The sequence below is a fragment of the Danio aesculapii genome, chromosome 17 (assembly GCF_903798145.1).
Source record: "Danio aesculapii chromosome 17, fDanAes4.1, whole genome shotgun sequence".
NCBI classification, from domain to species: Eukaryota; Metazoa; Chordata; class Actinopteri; order Cypriniformes; family Danionidae; genus Danio; species Danio aesculapii.
Genome location: NC_079451.1, coordinates 23,987,445 through 24,007,785, shown reverse-complemented (window position 1 = coordinate 24,007,785; position 20,341 = coordinate 23,987,445). Strand labels below are relative to the sequence as shown.

The 20,341-nt window shown below is 35.5% G+C and overlaps 1 protein-coding gene across 1 annotated transcript in view; it reads left to right on the top strand.

Moving 5' to 3' along the window:
* Positions 1 to 20,341, top strand: part of mdga2a (MAM domain containing glycosylphosphatidylinositol anchor 2a) — a 228,554-nt gene that overhangs the window by 181,361 nt on the left and 26,852 nt on the right. Inside the window, exon 11 of the mRNA XM_056476965.1 lies at positions 14,190 to 14,367. Coding sequence (XP_056332940.1) covers positions 14,190 to 14,367 — 178 coding nt within the window. The remainder of the gene's footprint in view (positions 1 to 14,189; positions 14,368 to 20,341) is intronic.

Genomic DNA, 20,341 nt, shown 5'->3' with positions numbered 1-20,341 from the left:
TGAGGCGAAAGTACTTTGGACGAGAGCAGGTGAATTGGCGTGTTTTTACTCTGTGTTACACTTGAATCGTGAAGACGGCTGTTATTTAGCGAGTATAGCGCACACCTTGTGTAACCAGCAAGTTCCAGTGCTGCTGGATAGATTGTTTGACCTTTCTTTTTATTCATAAGAGCAGCGAATGGTGAGTGCTGATGTAGCAGCGCAGTTGAAGACAATGTGGGTTTTCATTCTGTCAGACTATGAATTTCACTGCTGATGTCCAGAGAGTTGAGGTTTGTTTTTTCTTCTGTTCGCCGCTGGATTACTCGGACAGTTGCTCTGGAAAGGTTAAAACAGTGTGTGTGTGTGTGTGTGTGTGTGTGTGTGTGTGTGTGTGTGTGTGTGTGTGTGTGTGTGTGTGTGTTTTAATTAACTCCCGTTCTGAGGATAATGTTTCCCTTTTTCTCAGACCCAAAAGAAGAGGCCTGTATTCATCTCTCTGATGATGGTATTTGAATAAAGGTCACGTTCAGAGGAAGGGAAATGTCAGGTTTGTATGTAATGCAGAATAGCCAAAACTGTCCAAAAAGTGCTCTAGCATGAGTGTTGTAGTTGTGCTGGGTCTGATTCATAATCAGAATCTGTTCCCAAACTGCAACAAACTCAAGATTTACCAAAAGGGGCAGGTGGGGGGGATAAATGCAGTTGAGAGCACAGATGGTTTACCGAGAAACCAGGAGGGAACCTCTAGCACTGTATCTGGAATTCTTATGCAATGATAATGAGAAGCAGATGAAAATTACTTTATAAAAATATAATAATGCTTCTCTCACGAGTGACCCCAGAGAAAGCCTTTGGCGTCAAGCTTCTGCTGATTGTGAAACTTTGCATTTTCCTTCTGCTGTTGGCAGCTTTGCCACATGTGTCTCAGAGTAGTGCTGTGATGAACGCTGTTGTGATTCGCATCCTCGCAGAACAGATTAACGGCCTGAAGAGAAGAAATATATCCTTTGCTGTTTTGCCAATACTGTAGGTGTAAGTTTAAAGGTATAGTTCATCCAGAAATAAAATAAATCTGTCAGTATTTACTCAGCCTCCTGTCATACCAAACCTGTATGACTGTCTTCTGTTTTTTAGCTGAATGTTACTGTAGAATGGAAAACGCTGGCAGGTCTGTCAGAATGTCATCTGTGTGATTTAGTGATATGTGCATTGTGAAATATTACTTCTCATTGCAAGACACATCAGTGGTGTTAAACCTGACATACTGTATCATGTCTTAATGTGTTATTTTTAAATATTTGCTTATAATGTGATTTTGATTAACCACTGCTATAGGTGAGATTATATATGCTTAACTATGTACATTTTGATATTTTTAATAAGAATCAGGATATGTGAAATATAGTGTCTGTAATATATTCATTACTATTTGGGCTCTGTACTGTACGTGCTGCTAAGGCAGCTTTTTTAACCTACAAAACAGTAAAAACTGGGATATTGTGAAATATAAGTACACTTTTTAAGAAGCTGTTTCTATTTAAAACACTTTGAAATCTAATTTCTATAATAGCAAATAGGGCTGCAACATATATATCGTTTCAGCATCGATATCGCAATATGCGAATGCGCAATAGTCACATTGCAGTATCTGTTATATCAAGATAGGATTATAATTAAGCAAGAACTACAGATCAAACAAGGGCTGCACGATATTGGAAAAAAATTTAATAGCGATGTTTAGTTTTTCTGCGATATTTACTGCGATATGAATATAATTTCACAAGAGGACTCCATTTTGGATAGACTTCATAATTTTACATCAATTGTGATGATTTTAAATACGTGCGCATCTGCATAAAACATACAAAATTATTCGCTCGAGTTAACCAATCAGGAGCTTGCTTATGTGGGAGTGTGATTATGACGTAGCACCTGTTGTTGGTGTCCCGAGGGGAAATTCTCTTGCCGACACTGGACAACAGTTCATTAAACTGGGCTCGGCACAGTCCGAAGCACCGCTGAAAGCTTCCATCATCCAGGTATAGTTTCTGGAGGAGCTGATGAACTCACAGAGCTAAGTGCACCTCTGAACAAATCTAGTGGACTGTTTTTCAGCCTTCCCAAAGCACATGAAGCACAATAAAATCCATGTTAGCCAGACAGGAGCCCTGCACATGATGCGAATCCACGTCTATTGTGAAGTGAAATTGACACATAAATGAATCGGATTTGACGCATGAATTAAGCAAGTAAACTCAAAATGTTAACGCCTCTGTTTACGCACAAAAAGTGAGATTTATTCGTGTGTTCGATGTCTGGTGTGAACACAGCATACTGTAACAGTATTGAGGTGCAGAAATTCAAATATGAAATGTAAAATAACACTGTATATTCTTCATTGCATAAATTAAACAAAATGAATCTTTGTTAAAGTGGCAATCTTTGTCTTTAGTGTTCTAGTGGCCAAATGGTTTCAGTTTACATAAAATTTTACAGTCACAGGCTTTAAAAACTTTACAAATTGGGTGTTCTGAACAGTAGTTTCTGGTTTATTATTATCCCATATCCTGCGATGTGAATATATATGTGCGAGTCGCACATTGCGATATCGATGGTAAAACGATATACTGTGCAGCCCTAGTTCAGAGCACATGATTTAACTGCAAAGTTTAACATTAATGTAACAGTGTGAAAGATTTGTATTCTTATTCTGAGATGTTTTCAAAGCCGGTCATTTTAAGTGAATTTAAACTATTTGGCCACAAGAAATTATAAAGATATCTCAATTCTCCACTAAAAACCATGAAGTGTTGTTTACTTAATTTCTATCATTGTGCTATTGTTTTTATCAGTACATTAATTTGTTGATTTTATTTTGTACCCCTTCCCCTTGGCCCCTAAAAACAGAGTGTGAAGGGGAAAGGCTTCAAAATTTACCCCTAAGAATTGGGACAGCCCTACAACACCTGCACATGTCATCATATGTCATCGCAATCTCTTACTTCATATGAGATCAGAAGATGGCGACTGCTGTAGTTATTCCAGTTGCGTTACTTTTTTGGTATTTATCTTCAAGAAATCACTAATGGCATATATTATGTTTTCATAGGTATATAATGTGGCAATAAGATTGTAACTGTACTGTGCATTTACACAGTGGCCATATTCATCTATATAAACACACAAAAACAACATTAACATTATAGCAGACACTGTAAAAAGCTCATTCATAGCTACTAGACTTTTCAGACAGGGTATTCGAGTGACAGAATGTCGTGGGACTGCTATACAGGAGTTATTATTATGGATAGAAAAATGTAGTGTTTTTTATTTTATGGGGGTTTTTTTTAAAGCATGACGGTAAAACACAAACACCGTTATGAATAAATTAAAACATGTGTTTGTTGTAAAAATTCGTAATAATGAGAAAAAAAAACTAATTTGTCGATCTCCTTACTTCCAGGTGCAGCCATGCTGCCATTTTAACTGGTGTTCATTCATTCATTTTCTTTTCTGCTTAGTCCCTTTATTAATCCAGGGAATGGATAATTAATTGCCACAGTGGAATGAACCCCCAACTTATCCAGCACATGTTTTACACAGCGGATGCCCTTCCAGCCGCAACCCATCTCTGGGAAACACCCATGCACACTCACTCACTCACACTCATACACTACGTACAATTTAGCCTGTACCTGTACCACATGTCTTTGGACTGTGGGGGAAACCAGAGCACCCGGAGGAAACCCACGCAAACGCAGAGAAAACATGCAAACTCCACACAGAAACGACAACTGACCCAGTCGAGGCTCGAACCAGCGACCTTCTTGCTGTGAGGTGACAGCACTACCTACTGCGTTGCTGTAGCTGGTGTATTCTGGGAAATTTTCTTAACCCCTTGGTTTCGAGTGTGGTCTTGAAAAATCTCCATTTGAAGGGGTATCTAGCCCTTAGCCCTACGCCTTCAAGCTAAAGAGAATTGGGACACCCCTACCACTTCACAAGAACGCGCTAAATCTAGGGGTAAGGGGACGGGTTGAGGGGTAGAATTGGGATTGGGCCTTAATACAAAGATGAAACTGCTTAACAACATAAGTGTCACATGATTTCAAATAATAATTTGAAAATGAAGGTTTTTTTACTGTTCTCATTATCATGCCATGAAACAATTAAAAAGTTTGAAGCTAAAGTTAAGTCAAACATATTTGTGCATGGACACAAGTGCAGACATTCTGTGGTGCTGATTTTTCTCATGTATATATTTAACCAAGGTCACTCTTTTAGATCACAATAGGTTATTTTTCACACTCCACAGACTGAAGCTGGGTATTATTTCAGCAGCGCTAAAGTTTGCGTATTTAGTCAGAGCTGGTTGGTTCTTCAAGGTTGTCTCGTCAGGCCGCGTGTGCTCTCTGCCCTTGTGCTCTTCACACTCTCCTTCAGCGTGAGGGCTGTACGCTTCAATATTGGCCCCTCACATCCACAACAAGGTTTAGAGTGCCTTGCTCAAGGATGTGTTAAGATTTGAGTGCTGTGTTGGAAGAAACAGAAGGTCCCTGGAGCTGTGCACACTGAACCACAGGAAAAAATAAAGGAGAAGCGTTTCGATCCTTTAATGAAATCGCACCCAAATGTGGTGTTGAAGGATGCTCCATGTCAAGTGTTTTCTGCTTGTGTTAAAAAAACAACAGCATCTTGACGGTGGACTTTGTTTGGAGAAGGTTAGGAGTCTCTTTTTTGACATATGGAAATGATCTTTTGTGATTCTCTTCAGTGGGGTTTAATTGAGTTTTGGGTTTAGCAGCTTTACATAGATAAGATCAAATGCTGCTTAAAGCTGTCTGTGATGAGACCACTTATGAATGTATTGATTCCTCTCTCTCTCTCTCTCTCTCTCTCTCTCTCTCTCTCTCTCTCTCTCTCTCTCTCTCTCTCTCTCTCTCTCTCTCTCTCTCTCTCTCTCTCTCTCTCTCTCTCTCTCTCTCTCTCTCACTCTCTTTAAAAAAAAGGAGAGATGTTGGAATAATCTGTTGTTGTATGATGCATTGCAGAAGTAAGATGCTTTGGGGGAAGAACGGTCTATCTTTTCTTATATGTGCCCGCACTGATGCCTTTCCCCACTACAAGATCTGCAGGCATGGAATTAGAAATCTCACAGAAGCAATAAACAGTAATTGGATTTGGCGATGGAAATCTCGTTACCAGGAGAGAGAGAGACCCTGATGGGAACACTGGCAACTTCTCAGGCTATTGCTGCCACCCTTCTCTCCTTTCTCTCTTTCTCTCGCCCCACTGATTTAACCAATCATCTTGTATTTGAATCCAGTGAGACCCGCAGTGACTGCCGGGGGAGTCTGTGTACGGCTGTCAGTCAGAAAACATCTCAGGCAGTATGCATGAGTCCAAGACCCTGCTTACACCTGCTATTGAGATGCGTTTGCGTCAATCCAATCACAACTTAGAGCATTTTCAGCTTGTCCACAGAGTTGAAATCCCTTTTGTGGTGTATAGTTGTAGTTCTTGTCACAAAAGACCACCTACTTTCCACCTACTGACCTTACATATGGTCATTATGGGATGTGTTGTGAAGAAGTGCTTCTAAACAACGTACTAATACGTTGTTGTATTGTACTGAAACACACAGAATTACAATCAAAATCGTAGCTGCCCTCCACATTCTTTTAATTGAGTTGTTTTCACTGGTGCCCAAGATCAGCGGTCACTGCTCCACTGTGGTCTCACATTGTTGTGTAACTACAGCCTGCCTAATAGTCTCGTGGCAAAAGATCAAGCTTCCAAATGTTGACAATTAATCTAGCCATCTGTGTATATGATGGCCAAAAGATCTCCAGATAGCATACAAATAGAAAATAATGACTGCCCCGTAGTTACAATAATCTAATAACTAGCTGTCAGGCATTGATTGATCAAACTATTAGTTTAAAGTAGGCTGTTTTTCAATTTGCTACTGAATTTTAAAAAAAAGAAAATTCTATATACTTTTTTACTGGCTTGCTTGGTTTGGGACTTGTAGAGTTGTGCATTGATGTATTTGCTCTTCAGTGTTTGAACTTTCAGCAGTGAAATTTAAACCACACTGAACTGAACTAAACTGAACTTCAACTCTGACATCTGGACTTAACTAGAACTTCAATGTTAAGCTGCTTTGATACAATCTACATTGTAAAAGCGCTATATAAATAAACATGAATTGAATTGAATTGAATTTATTACAAAAATCTGTTGTGCTCACCAAGGTCAAAAAGTCATGACAAAAATGCTACTTTATCTTATTTTAAAATGTTAATAAGTTTAACTTCACATTTTAGTCAGTTTGACTAACATAAGTTGAAATGACTAGACAATTTAATTTCATTCAACAAAAACTATTTAAAGTAGTATGTTTTTTTTTACTGTGAATATACTGTAAAATAGTAAGATTTTGAAATATTATTTTGCTTTAAAGGGCACCTAGTTGACGTTTTAAAGATTTAATATTAATATTATGGTTCTTCTGAGTGTGCCAGTTTAGGTTCAGTTCAAAACACAATTCAGATTTTTTTATTATAATCTATTAAAAAGTGTCATTTCGGGGCGTCTACACAGGTCATTGTTTTAGGAGTGTGTTGCTTCACATGAAAATTAGTTTCCACTTCCCGGCCAACTAAACAAGGGGGTGGAGCCAAGAGCTCCCCCGCTTTGTGTATGGCAACAGACAGGCAGACAGAGAGAAGCAGCATGAGTGAGAGGACCAGCATTCAGCCGTAAATGTACGACTCGGACACGGACCAAGCAGAGACTACTGTTGAGGAATCAATATTCTTAATGTGCCAGAATGTGGTAGTTACAAAATCATGTGTGTCTTTGTATCGTTTTACAGCCAACTGTGTGCTAGTTTAAAGTTCGTACACCAAGAATAATAACCATGCACACAGAATTAACTTTGACTGAGGCTATAACTAAAGGGCCTCACACACCAGATGTGTCGCTCAGAGCCGCGACACGGCACACCAGACGCGCACATTTGCATGTTATTTAAAATAAAACTATTTAGATGGCGCTCTGTGGTGCGGCAGAAATATGAACCTGTGTCTAGAATTCTAAAATGCATGGAGCTGCATGGCGCAGTGCTTCTGGTGTGCGACCTGCTTAAGGCAAGTTCGTTATTTCCATTAGAGGGACGCGCACATAAGACAATGCACTCGCACTTTCCAGCTGCACCTAGTTAAGATGACAAGGAGCTTTTGTGACTGTGAGAAATGCAAACGGCTGAAGTTTAAGAAAGACGCAATGAAACGTACACATGTTTGCAAACCCACCTAAAGTTACAAACAATGGCGCCGATGAGAGCGATCATGTGGTGAATTTTGATCTTGTGTTGAGCCCAGTGAGCTATGCATCTAAAAATAGAGCAAATGTGTTCCTTTGGAGACATCACTTTGACATACACGCTGAAAAAATGGTGGACGTGAAACAACAACCTGAGAATATGGTGATGCGTGCCTGTCAATCAATATTGGTGGGCAGGGGGACTGCACTCCTACATCAAGTCATGCATTCGATCTCAAAACCGCTCCAATTGGTCCAGCGTTTTTATGTTGTTAAATTGAAAAAAAGGACTGGGTGTGTTTATATCACCCCAATATGACAGTCTATACACTACCTACACATATACACTGTCCAAACAGCTTGAAAAGTAGATTTGTCACCATAGGTGCCCTATAATTTTTTTTTATTGTGACTTATTATAGTTTTCTGCTTAAAATTTGAATAAAGCCATGATACAATTTTGAAATGTAAAGTTGAAAAAGAACATCATAGCAAATTTGTTATTGCTTCCAAAGAATCTACTGTACAAATCATAAAAGACTGGCTTGGATTGATGACCTTTAGATGGATGTTACAGAAAATGAATGGGAAGAAAGTTGTGTTCAAGCTCAAAGATTATCGATCAATACCCTTTTTAAACGTATCCAATATAAATTCAATAGAAATATTTCGTAAAATTGTGGAAAATGTTTGACTTACAAGGGCACACTGTTCCATTGCGTTTGGCAATGTGAACACTTGCAATCCTTCTAGAAAGAATTAATTGGTGTAATTTCTAAAACTATTGGTAAAGAACCCCCTGTTTGTATTCTTGGTCTTTACCCACCTGCCTTATATCTGAAAACATATAAACAGAAGATTGTAAACCTATTGCGTGTCTATTGCATGTGAAGCGCCTGATTGTCATTCAATGAAAAGTATGCACACTCCATCTCTGTCACTCTGGATTAAAGAAATGTCTTCTTGTATAGCAATGGAAAGACTTACTCAATCAAACAAAAAATGCACATATTTTACAAGATTTAGGATTTCCTCCCTTTGTTTTTAGATGAGAATGGACTGCCTGTTGAGTAACACCACACTATATGGTCATACCATGTACGATAGTTGACTGTGTTAATACGTTAACTGTTTGTTATGACTTATTTAAATATATTTCTCACTTTTATTGAAATGTATGTGTTGAGCTGTCATTGTCTTAATGTTTTTTTTTTTTTTTACAAAATTGCCCTTTTTTTATTCTTTTTTTATTGAACATTTTGATTTTGAACAAAACCCGAGATCTACCTAACAAAAAAGACAAATAAAATAAAAACAGTAATACTGCAATAATAGGTACACAATCAGGATTGAAACATATCTGATACAGTCTCTCTCATATTTAACCAAAATTATACAGTTTTTTTACTTGCACCATTTATTTTGGCTGTGGTGTATTCCAAACAAATAATGTCCAGTAGATAGAGCCTCCAGGATAGATCAGCCGGAGCAGATGGATCCAGCCATATTTTCAGGATTGTTTTTTTATTTGCAGCAGCAGCAGTCAGAAAAACTGACAGCATCCTTCTTTGGTTGATGGATAAGGAGAGTGATGAATCGTCCAGCATGAGAAAAAGCAATGGGTCGCATTGGATCTAAGGTTCCATTAGCTCTGATAGTAGGTCTCGTACCTTGGACCAGAATAATGCAATTTGGGGACATTTCCAAAACATGTATTTAAGTATCTTGTGTAGAGTTGTTACATACGTGACAAAAAGGGTCTGGTTTTCTTTTTATTTTAAATAACAGGTGGGGGGTAGCATAAGCCTTAAACTCATAATGAATCATTTGGTGAGCTGGGTTTTTTGAAGTTACTAAACCATTATCCCAGACAAAATAGCTCTTTATTTTTTATTTAATTTTTATTTACATAAATAGAAAATATTTAAATGTTTTTTATTAATTTTATTTAGTAATAATAATAATAATTCCTTAAATTTATATAGTGCTTTTCTAGACACTCAAAGCACTTTACACATTTTTGCCATCAAGCCAGTTATGATATGGTGATGGTTAGGAGACCATGATAGACACAGGCTAGTGGGCAAATTTGGCTAGGATGCTGGGGTTAAACCCCTACTCTTTTTCGAAGGACTTCCTGGGATTTTTAACGACTACAGAGAGTCAGGATGAAAGGCGGAGCTCACTGAGCAGTATAGAGTCCCCTTCACTATACTGGGGTGTTAGGACCCACACAGACCGCAGGTTGAGCGCCCCCTGCTGGCCTCTTTAACACCACATCCAGCAGCAACCCGGCTTGCCCATGTGGTCTCCCATGCAGGTACTGACTAGGCTCAGGCCAGCTTTGCATCAGTGGACGACCATGTGACAGTTGCAGAGAGCTAGATTCCGGCATTTATTTATTTATTAATATTATAATTTTATTATTATTATGTATTTATTTTTGCATGGATACACAGTATATATTTATGGCTCTGTCGGGATGGGGTGAGTGTTCTTTGGTTGGTATTTGGTTACTAATTCAGTATGTATCACTTTTTTTGTAACAATAAAAGTATTTATAAAAATAAAAAAAGAAAATCATTTGTTTGAAATGTTTCATTTATTTCACTGTCACATAATTGATCTAAACAGAAAAAAAAGTTGTAGTTTTTTAATTTCTGCCCCAAAGTTTTGTTCAGTAGTGTACTGCACATCAGATTACCAAAGCAAAATGTTTTTTAAACATCATTTAATGTTGACTTGATGCTCACAATTCAAGCATTTCCCTGAAAACAAACTTTTGCATTTACACTCCCTGGGAATGAAAACTTGTAATCTGAAATACTTGTAATGAAAGATGTATGAGGGCTTTGAATTGCTGAATTGACATGAGACTAGACAAATAAAAGCCCAGGGTATTCTCAAACACTTTCTCAACTTTTAGATTCTCTGTTTGTGATTAAAACACTCATTCTGGTTGTTTACTGATCAGCAGTTCACTTCGGGAGATCCAGAAAGATTTCAGAAGTGCTGGATTTTAATTAGACGTGTCCTCTCATCTGCAGTACCACCACAATAACGATAAGAGGCATCGGCCACAATCCATTTATGCTTTCTTTCAAGCCCGCAGTGAAGGAATGAATTGACTTCTTCTAATAATGCACAAATTCAGCTTGCTGTAAAAAGTTAATTGAGAGGGTCAGGGAGCTAAAGTGCCCCGTCAAAATCAATTAGCCGGCTCACATATCTCACTAAAAATTCAATAATGTTTATTTTTTGCCCATTCAGAAACTTTTTTTGTGATCATCACCTCATGTGCCTTCTTTTCCTCAGTGAAAAGCATCATTGTTTGAAAATGTCACCTCTTGCTGTGTGTAGGTGTTTGTTTAGAGAATTTGTGCCATCTCAGAAAACGCTTGTGCATTTTGATTAACACCATATGGCCAGGACCTTTGTAAATGTTTTATGTAGAAGTAAAGTAAATTGTATTAAGGGATAGTTCACTAAAAAATGAAAGTTTACGCACCCTCAAGTGATTATGAGTTTGTTTGTTTTTTCTGTTGAACACAAAAAAAAGATATTTTGAAGAATGTTGGAAAACAGTAACCACTGACTTCCATTATAGCAAACAAAAATACACAAAAGAAGATATTTTGAAGAATGTTTGAAACCTGTAGCCACTGACTTCCATTATAGCAAACAAAAATACACAAAAGAAGATATTTTGAAGAATGTTGGAAACCAGTAGCCACTGACTTCTGTTATAGCATACAAAAATACACAAAAGAAGATATTTTGAAGAATGTTGGAAACCAGAAGCCACTGACTTCTGTTATAGCAAACAAAAATACACAAAACAAGATATTTTGAAGAATGTTTAAAAACCTGTAGCCACTGACTTCCATTATAGCAAACAAAAATACACAAAAGAAGATATTTTGAAGAATGTTGGAAACCAGTAGCCACTGACTTCTGTTATAGCATACAAAAATACACAAAAGAAGATATTTTGAAGAATGTTGGAAACCAGAAGCCACTGACTTCTGTTATAGCAAACAAAAATACACAAAAGAAGATATTTTGAAGAATGTTGGAAACCAGAAGCCACTGACTTCTGTTATAGCAAACAAAAATACACAAAACAAGATATTTTGAAGAATGTTGGAAACCAGAAGCCACTGACTTCTGTTATAGCAAACAAAAATACACAAAACAAGATATTTTGAAGAATGTTGGAAACCAGAAGCCACTGACTTCTGTTATAGCAAACAAAAATACACAAAAGAAGATATTTTGAAGAATGTTGGAAACCAGAAGCCACTGACTTCTGTTATAGCAAACAAAAATACACAAAAGAAGATATTTTGAAGAATGTTGGAAACCAGAAGCCACTGACTTTCATTATAGCAAACAAAAATACACAAAACAAGATATTTTGAAGAATGTTGGAAACCAGAAGCCACTGACTTCTGTTATAGCAAACAAAAATACACAAAACAAGATATTTTGAAGAATGTTGGAAACCAGTAACCACTGACTTCCATTATAGCAAACAAAAATACACAAAATAAGATATTTTGAAGAATGTTAGAAACCAATAGTCTCTGACTTTTATTATAGCAAACAAAAATACACAAAACAAGATATTTTGAAGAATGTTGGAAACCAGAAGCCACTGACTTCTGTTATAGCAAACAAAAATACACAAAACAAGATATTTTGAAGAATGTTGGAAACCAGAAGCCACTGACTTCTGTTATAGCAAACAAAAATACACAAAACAAGATATTTTGAAGAATGTTGGAAACCAGAAGCCACTGACTTCTGTTATAGCAAACAAAAATACACAAAAGAAGATATTTTGAAGAATGTTGGAAACCAGAAGCCACTGACTTCTGTTATAGCAAACAAAAATACACAAAAGAAGATATTTTGAAGAATGTTGGAAACCAGAAGCCACTGACTTTCATTATAGCAAACAAAAATACACAAAACAAGATATTTTGAAGAATGTTGGAAACCAGAAGCCACTGACTTCTGTTATAGCAAACAAAAATACACAAAACAAGATATTTTGAAGAATGTTGGAAACCAGTAACCACTGACTTCCATTATAGCAAACAAAAATACACAAAATAAGATATTTTGAAGAATGTTAGAAACCAGTAGTCTCTGACTTTCATTATAGCAAACAAAAATACACAAAACAAGATATTTTGAAGAATGTTGGAAACCTGTAGTTTCTGACTTTCGTTATAGCAAACAAAAATACAATAAAGAAGATATTTTGCAGAATGTTGGAAACCAGTAGCCACTGACTTCTGTAATAGCAAACAAAAATACACAAAAGAAGATATTTTGAAGAATGTTGGAAACCAGTAGTTTCTGACTTTCATTATAGCAAACAAAAATACACAAAACAAGATATTTTGAAGAATGTTGGAAACCAGAAGCCACTGACTTCTGTTATAGCAAACAAAAAATACACAAAAGAAGATATTTTGCAGAATGTTGGAAACCAGTAACCACTGACTTCCATTATAGCAAACAAAAATACACAAAAGAAGATATTTTGAAGAATGTTAGAAACCAGTAGTTTCTGACTTTCATTATAGCAAACAAAAATACACAAAACAAGATATTTTGAAGAATGTTTGAAACCTGTAGTCTCTGACTTTCATTATAGCAAACAAAAATACAATAAAGAAGATATTTTGCAGAATGTTGGAAACCAGTAGCCAATGACGTCTATTATAGCAATCTAAAATATGGAAATTGAGTGTAGTTGTATACACTAAATTAACCTAAAATATTTTTTATGCATCAGCTATGCAGAAAACCGTGTTTACATGAGATTCTAAGGTTTTCCAGATTTCTCCATGCCAGTGAAGTCACAGCTCAAACAGAAGTGTCAGTACTTAAAAATGATGGCAGGAAATCTGTCAGCAGCTGCGCCCTCTGTATGTTATCACTTCTTTACACTACCTGCAAATGCAGCATTTTTTGTTATTGTTTTGAAGATTCTGCATCAACTGCGTGAGTCAATGACACGATTTCATGCTTTATTAAGACAAGAAATGTCGGAGTGTGTGAAACATTACCAACACCCCTGTCTAGAAGTAGTGAACTCAAACTAGATGTGTGTCTGCAGTATTGACTGGTGGAAGCGGGTATTCTTAATGAATTTCACAGATAACAATTGGTAGCCATGATGTTTTCTACCCTTACTGCAATGTGTTTGACGTGTACCTTGCATGATCAAACATACCACACAAATAAACTGCTAGAACGCTGATAAAGGAATTCATGTGTAAAATCAGGGTGTTTGGCAAAAAAAATACCTGCTCCAATTAGATTTTTTTTAAGCCATTTTAGACGTATAACTGATTAAACAAGTCTAGGTAACACATTTACATGACATTACACAATACATATATCATCTTGTAAAGGATAATCTGCCTAATAACATGCATGTACTGTAAATGCACTTAGTGACCACAAGTTTCCAACATTTTCCAAAATATCTTCTTTGTGTTCAACAGTAGACAGAAACTCATACCGGTTGGGATGTGTAAATGATGACAGAGTTTTCATTTTTGAGTGAACTATCTTTTTATATGCTAATAGCTCTGTGTGACACAAAAATGTCCACAGAAAGAGAGGTGGTCATCCTTTTTCAATATTACACACAGTATGTGTTATGTTATAATATTTTGGAATTATGCTTTTAATTAATAGTAGAGAGAGATCGTATCTTGATGCATGGCTTTTGTTCCCTGGGGACTTTGTGTTAATAAAAGGACCTTTTGGGGAATCATTACTTATGTGCGTGCTGGCTTGATGCTTAATCATGAGTTGCTGGAATAAAAAGGCTGTAATTATGCACTTTTCCTCAGATGGGCCATCAGAGATGGTGGGAGCAGGAGATCCCTATTGAGGACAACATCCAGAAAGGAGAGCTGCTCAGCTACAACCTCACCGAACTAATCAAACCCGAGGCCTATCAGGTGCGCCTCACACCCATTACACGCTTCGGAGAGGGCGATTCCACAGAACGGATCATCCGCTACAGTGGTAAGAAAAATGCTTGTTTGATTGTGGTCGTGTTTGTTTTTACTAGTGGAGAAAATAAATGCTTAGAGGAAGCTTACATTTTAGGAACAAGTAATAACAGTACTTGCTGCTCGGTTTTTGAACCATAATCTACATGACAGACCCAAACACTATTATTATTTGAAACTACTTTAAATGTCATTAAAAGTTACACCTGTGAATCATGCGCTTCAGTCCGGCGTTTCTGTTAAAACACATATTTTTTACAGTAAAGTAGAGAGTCTTCAAATACAGTATGACAGTAGGGAGGTAAAATATATTTGTGCCATATTGGTAATCAGTTTTAGAGACGTTTTTTAATTGTCTTTGATATTGTCTAACTCTCATTTAAAGTTGATCTTTAACACTTAATTATTTACTACAATTTTTAAATGTAATCTTTAGCAAATCCCAAAAATAAATATTTAATTTTCATACTGGTTAGTTGGATTTTGTGGTGGTTTTTTGGCTGCATTTGCTATTTAACAATTTAACAGTAGTATTTTTAACTGATTTGTCATTTTGATGTATAGAATTAGTGTCAGTACGCTTTGATTTTTTAAAAATTATATTGTATTTTATTCATTATTTCATTTATTTTTTAATATTAATCTAAATCATTGTATGAATATATTTTTATATTTATGTTTAGTTATTTTAGTTTGGTTAATGAAATTAGCTGAAATAAAATAAGGTATTTTTTTATATCAGGTAATATTAGAAGTTTATAATATTATATAAAAAATGATTTTAGTTTCATGGTTTTAGATTACATAAACTATAATTACACTGATTTAATAATATAAAAATCAACAATTATGGTATAAAATGACTTTGTAATATTATTTCATCCTTAGAAAAATGCCCACAGAGACGGCATTGAAAATCTGGGATTCAAAGTCTGCTTGGAAATTAATTATACTTCTCTCGCAAATGATTATGCATTCAGTTTAGTTCTATTATGCATGATTATTATTCATTTAGAAAAATGCAAAACATTCACCAATGTTATCAGACTTTTGGGCTCGCTGACAGTTTCATACTAATATATAAACTACTCATGGAAAATATAGATTTATGTCAGTGCACAGATTACCAAATACTGACAATTGGGTGGGTGTCCTCTCTTAAAGGTCAATGATTACCAGTTAAAAACTGAATCACCACACGAATCACTTAAAAATATACTTACATTTCAGGCCAGACAAAAATGCCTTGTTTTTTCAATCAGAAAGAACAGTCTATTGATTTAGCTGTGTTGAATATTTTAGTATAAATCTGCTAATATAACAAATAACAGCCAGAGGACATTTGAATTATTTGTGAATGTACACTGTGAAAAGTGATTATTTACTTTACTTAAAAAAGTGAGTAAACCCATTGCTTTAAAAGCTAATTAAACTAATTAATTAAGCTTAATCTTATTTTTAATTTAATTTACTTCACAGTTTTAAGGCAATGTGTTTACTCAATATCAACTGTTCATTTTAAAAGCAACAGCCCAGCAGGACGTCAACATGACATCTGATTGATGTTATACCCCAACGTTGCATTTTGGTTGGAAATGAAAATTGGGTGGAAGTCAGAACCCAACGTGACCTAAAAATAACCAAATGTCAACATCTAATAATGTTACAGCTTGATATTGTGTGGACGTTACCACTATGACTTCTATCACACATTGTATTTTGGATGCATACCTGATGAATAACTAGTATTTGTTGTCAATATGACGTTGGTTTAAGATGTTGGTTCGACGTTGGATTTTGGTCACTTTCCAAGACAACCTAAAATTAATCGAATATCAACATCATTTGACGTCGTTATTGGATGTCAAAATAACATTGTTCTTAGACACTGGCTAGACATTGAATTTTGGTTACCCAACATCACAACCTAAATCTAACCTAATAATAACATCTTATGATGTTGTGTGCCTGCTGGGAGGTTTACTCGCGTATTTTAAGTAAAGCCAACTAATCATTTTTAGAGTGTGGTAGAGACTGTGTAGATTAATACAGTAAATGAACATGTTACTCATCTGTTGACATGCATTTTGTTATTTTCATGTGATCTACTATTTGCTTAGAGCTATAGATTGATCTTATTGTTTTGCTTTGTGCTTCTTAAAGAGGCGAGTCGGGACACAGGTAACGTATAGATCAAGTCACCTAAACCCTCGTCTGTGGTGCCTGAACCCTTTCCCTCCTTTCTGGAAAACCAATCGTAATGTGGCAGTTTTATGACCTCACTAAGGGCCGGATGCACACGGGCACATTCATTAACTGAGCACAGCCTTCTGTTATCCAGCTTGCACAGCCACACTGTCTGTGATATTAGAAGCTCTTTAAAGACTCTTTTAGAATTTAGATCTTATAGTGGACGGGAAATACTGTGCATAGTTTGACATGTCCTGTGGTTTGACATGCCTGAACTTATCCAGAAGTATTTCTCAATAGCAAATGAATGCCCTTTACCCTCTTTCTGATGTGTGATAATAGGAGATTTTCAAGAAATGACCGCCAAATAGCTGGAGCATTCACACACACATACACAAATATCTTTCATCCGGTCATTATTTCATTTATTCCCCTCATAGTTTAATATTCAGAAGCTTTACTCATGTCATTTGAAGCACTTAGACTGTACTTGTAGAGTAATAAAAGGCTAAAAAAATATTTTAAAAAAAGACAAGGAAATGAAAAATAAGACCTTTTAATCAAAATAACACATTTATTATGATTAAAACGAGACAATTTATCTACAGCTGCAAAGGTTAACGTGTTACACTGTTTATTTACCTGATAATGATAGTACACAATTATTATAATATTTAAAATTTTTTATTTTAAAGGACATTTTAAATTGCATTATAATGACAAGGTTTGTACAAAGTGACCAACGTTGCATTCAACATTTTTTTTTTCAGACTGTGTGCAACACCAGTGTATAATAAAAGTTAAAGGGCTATAGTTATTCAACCAAACTAAATTAAATCATGTCATCATGTGTTTAATCTCATACCATAAGATGTACAACTTGCTTCCTTTTATTGAACATACAAAATAATTATTTTAAAGGCTTTAAACCTTTGCTAGTGAACATGAATTTGTCCATAATTATTTCTAAAAATGCCTTTTGCAGTGTTATACTTTCACACTTTTATAAAAATAAGAATTTAGCAACAAAAAAAACAGGTCCAATTACAATTCCTCCCACCAAAAAAAAACATTTATTCTTCCATCTGATCATTATTTCATTTATTTCCCTCATAGCTTAATATTCAAAAGCTTTACTCATGTAATTTGAAGCCCTAAGACTGTACTTGTCAAGGAATGGAACGCTAAAAAAGGAAAAGGAAATGAAAAAGAAGACCTTTTAATCAAAATAACACATTTATTTTAGTTAAAACAATTTATCTACTACTGTAAAAGTTAACATGTTACACTATTTATTTACCTGATAATGATAGTGCACATTTATTATATTATTTTAATATTTTTTATATTTCATTTTAATTATTTTAAGAGTCATTTTGAATGTAATTAGGATGAAAAAGTTTGTTTGCATACATGCATTTGGGAAATCTTTAAATACAAAGTGACCAACGTTGCATTCAACATTTTTTTTCACTGTGTGTAACACCAGTGTATAATAAAAGTTAAAGGGCTATAGTTATTCAACCAAACTAAATGAAATCATGTCATCATGTATTTACTCTCATATCATAAGATGTACAACTTGCTTCCTTCTATTGAACATACAAAATAATTATTTTAAAGGCTTTAAACCTTTGCTAGTGGTAGTGGTGTAAAGTAACATCATACAAATACGCCAATTACTGTAATTGAGTAGATTTTCTCAGGAATTGTGATTTCCTTTTACAGAATTCTATCAGTGCTTTTACTCCACAATTTTCCTTTAAACTGCAGTCACTACTTTATTTTTTCTTGTCTATGGTGATTGGCCAAATTAGAAAAATCAGTCCTGTGGTTCCTGTCCAATCAAATCACACATAGAAAGTAAATCGCATCATACTGAACAACCTCAAGACATGGGCACCTTATAAATGAAGCAAACCCTTTGGAAGTGTTAAAAATGTATGAAGTATGACTGTATGAAGCCTTAAACAATCATTAAATGGAACGAATGAAGAATGGAAAGAAGGGCAGAACAAGGAATGGAAGGAAGAACCTAACGAAGGAAGGAAGAACTGAACTAATGAAGGAAGGAAGGACCAAATGGATGAAGGAAAGATTCAAGGCAGGACTGAACAAACTAAGGACGAAGGAAGAGATGACTGAATGAATAAATGAACCAAATGAAGAAAGGAATAAAAGAATGAAGGAAAGAATGAACGAGTGAACAAAGGAAGGAACAAATGAATGAAGGAACGAACAAACAAACAAACAAATGAAGGACAGAACAAACAAACAATGGAAGGAAGGAAAGAAGGAACGAATGAAGGAACCAATATAGGAAGATCACTGAATGCAATGCAGAATGTTGCGTTTACACATCCCTGCACAAACTGCATGTGAACGCATCCACTTTTCACAGTGTAATACTACACACTACTCTTAAGTACTTTTAAAAGGGCTACTTTTTACTCATACTTTGAGTAATATTTACATAAGACACTTTAATTCTACTTGCACTACATTTTTTGGGCAAGTAATGGTACTTTTACTATGATTATGAGTATGATTTTTCAGTACACTTTACAACCACTGGCTAGTGGACATGAATTTGGTTATAATTATTTCTAAAAATGCCTTTTGCACTGTTATACTTTTATAAAAATAGGAATTTTGCAAGAAAAAAAACAGGTCCAATTACAATTCCTCCCACCAAAAAAAAACATTTATTCTTCCATCTGATCATTATTTCATTTATTCCCCTCATAGTTTATTCAGCAGCTTTACCCATGTGATATGAAGCCCTATGGCTCTACACGGTCTTTGTGTCAGGTAATGGAAATACCAGTGCTGAAAAATTGAAAATGTCTCATTCCATAACATCTCCCTGTCTGCTCTTGCGTTCTCCCTCAAGTCATTTTTGCCACGGGCCTCATAGGAAAAGACCATCTGTATTGATGGGATGACTTTCACACCAGGAGCGCCTCCATCAAAGAGTCCAGCTTTCGCCACTGTGACATTATGCATTTTAATTGGCTCAAATAGCCTGGAGAAGGTGATAGCACAATCACACCAGTCACAATCCATATCCCCGCTTTCACAATAATACACTGGCATTTAAGCCTTCTGTAAATGCGTGAAGAAGCTCTCTGTGTGGAGGCCTTCTGCTGCTGTCTAAAAATGCACATTTGTGTTTGCAGTTATGCATTTGGCAGCGGTTTATATTGCTATAAAGTTTCTTTCAGTTTGTGCTCAAAGGCAATAGATTTTAATGTTTGATTTTTGCCCAGAACTGAAAATCCAGTTGTAATTTTTTCACCCTCGTGTCTGTTTGACGTTCTCTCTTAGAGTCATATTCCTTTACAAGTCATGTGGACTATTTTTGAACACGTTAACACCATATTAAACATTTGCAATATCAAAAGCTAAATAGTCCTCATAAAACTGAATACATAAAACAAATATATAAAATATTATAACACATAGTTTAACTAAAACTAGAGAAAAAATAGTATATATTATATCATATATTATACATGCATAAAAATAATAAGAGACTAAAACACACAACAAATTTAATTGCTCAATAAATATATTTATTTAAAATAAAAAACTAATACTAACATATATTTTTCATTCATTCATTCATTTTCTTTTCGGCTTAGTCTCTTTATTAATCTGGGGTCGCCACAGCGGAATGAACCGCCAACTTATCCAGCATATGTTTTATGCAGCGGATGCCCTTCCAGCTGCAACCCAACACCAGGAAACACCCATACACTCTTACATACACACTCATACACTACGGCCAATTTAGC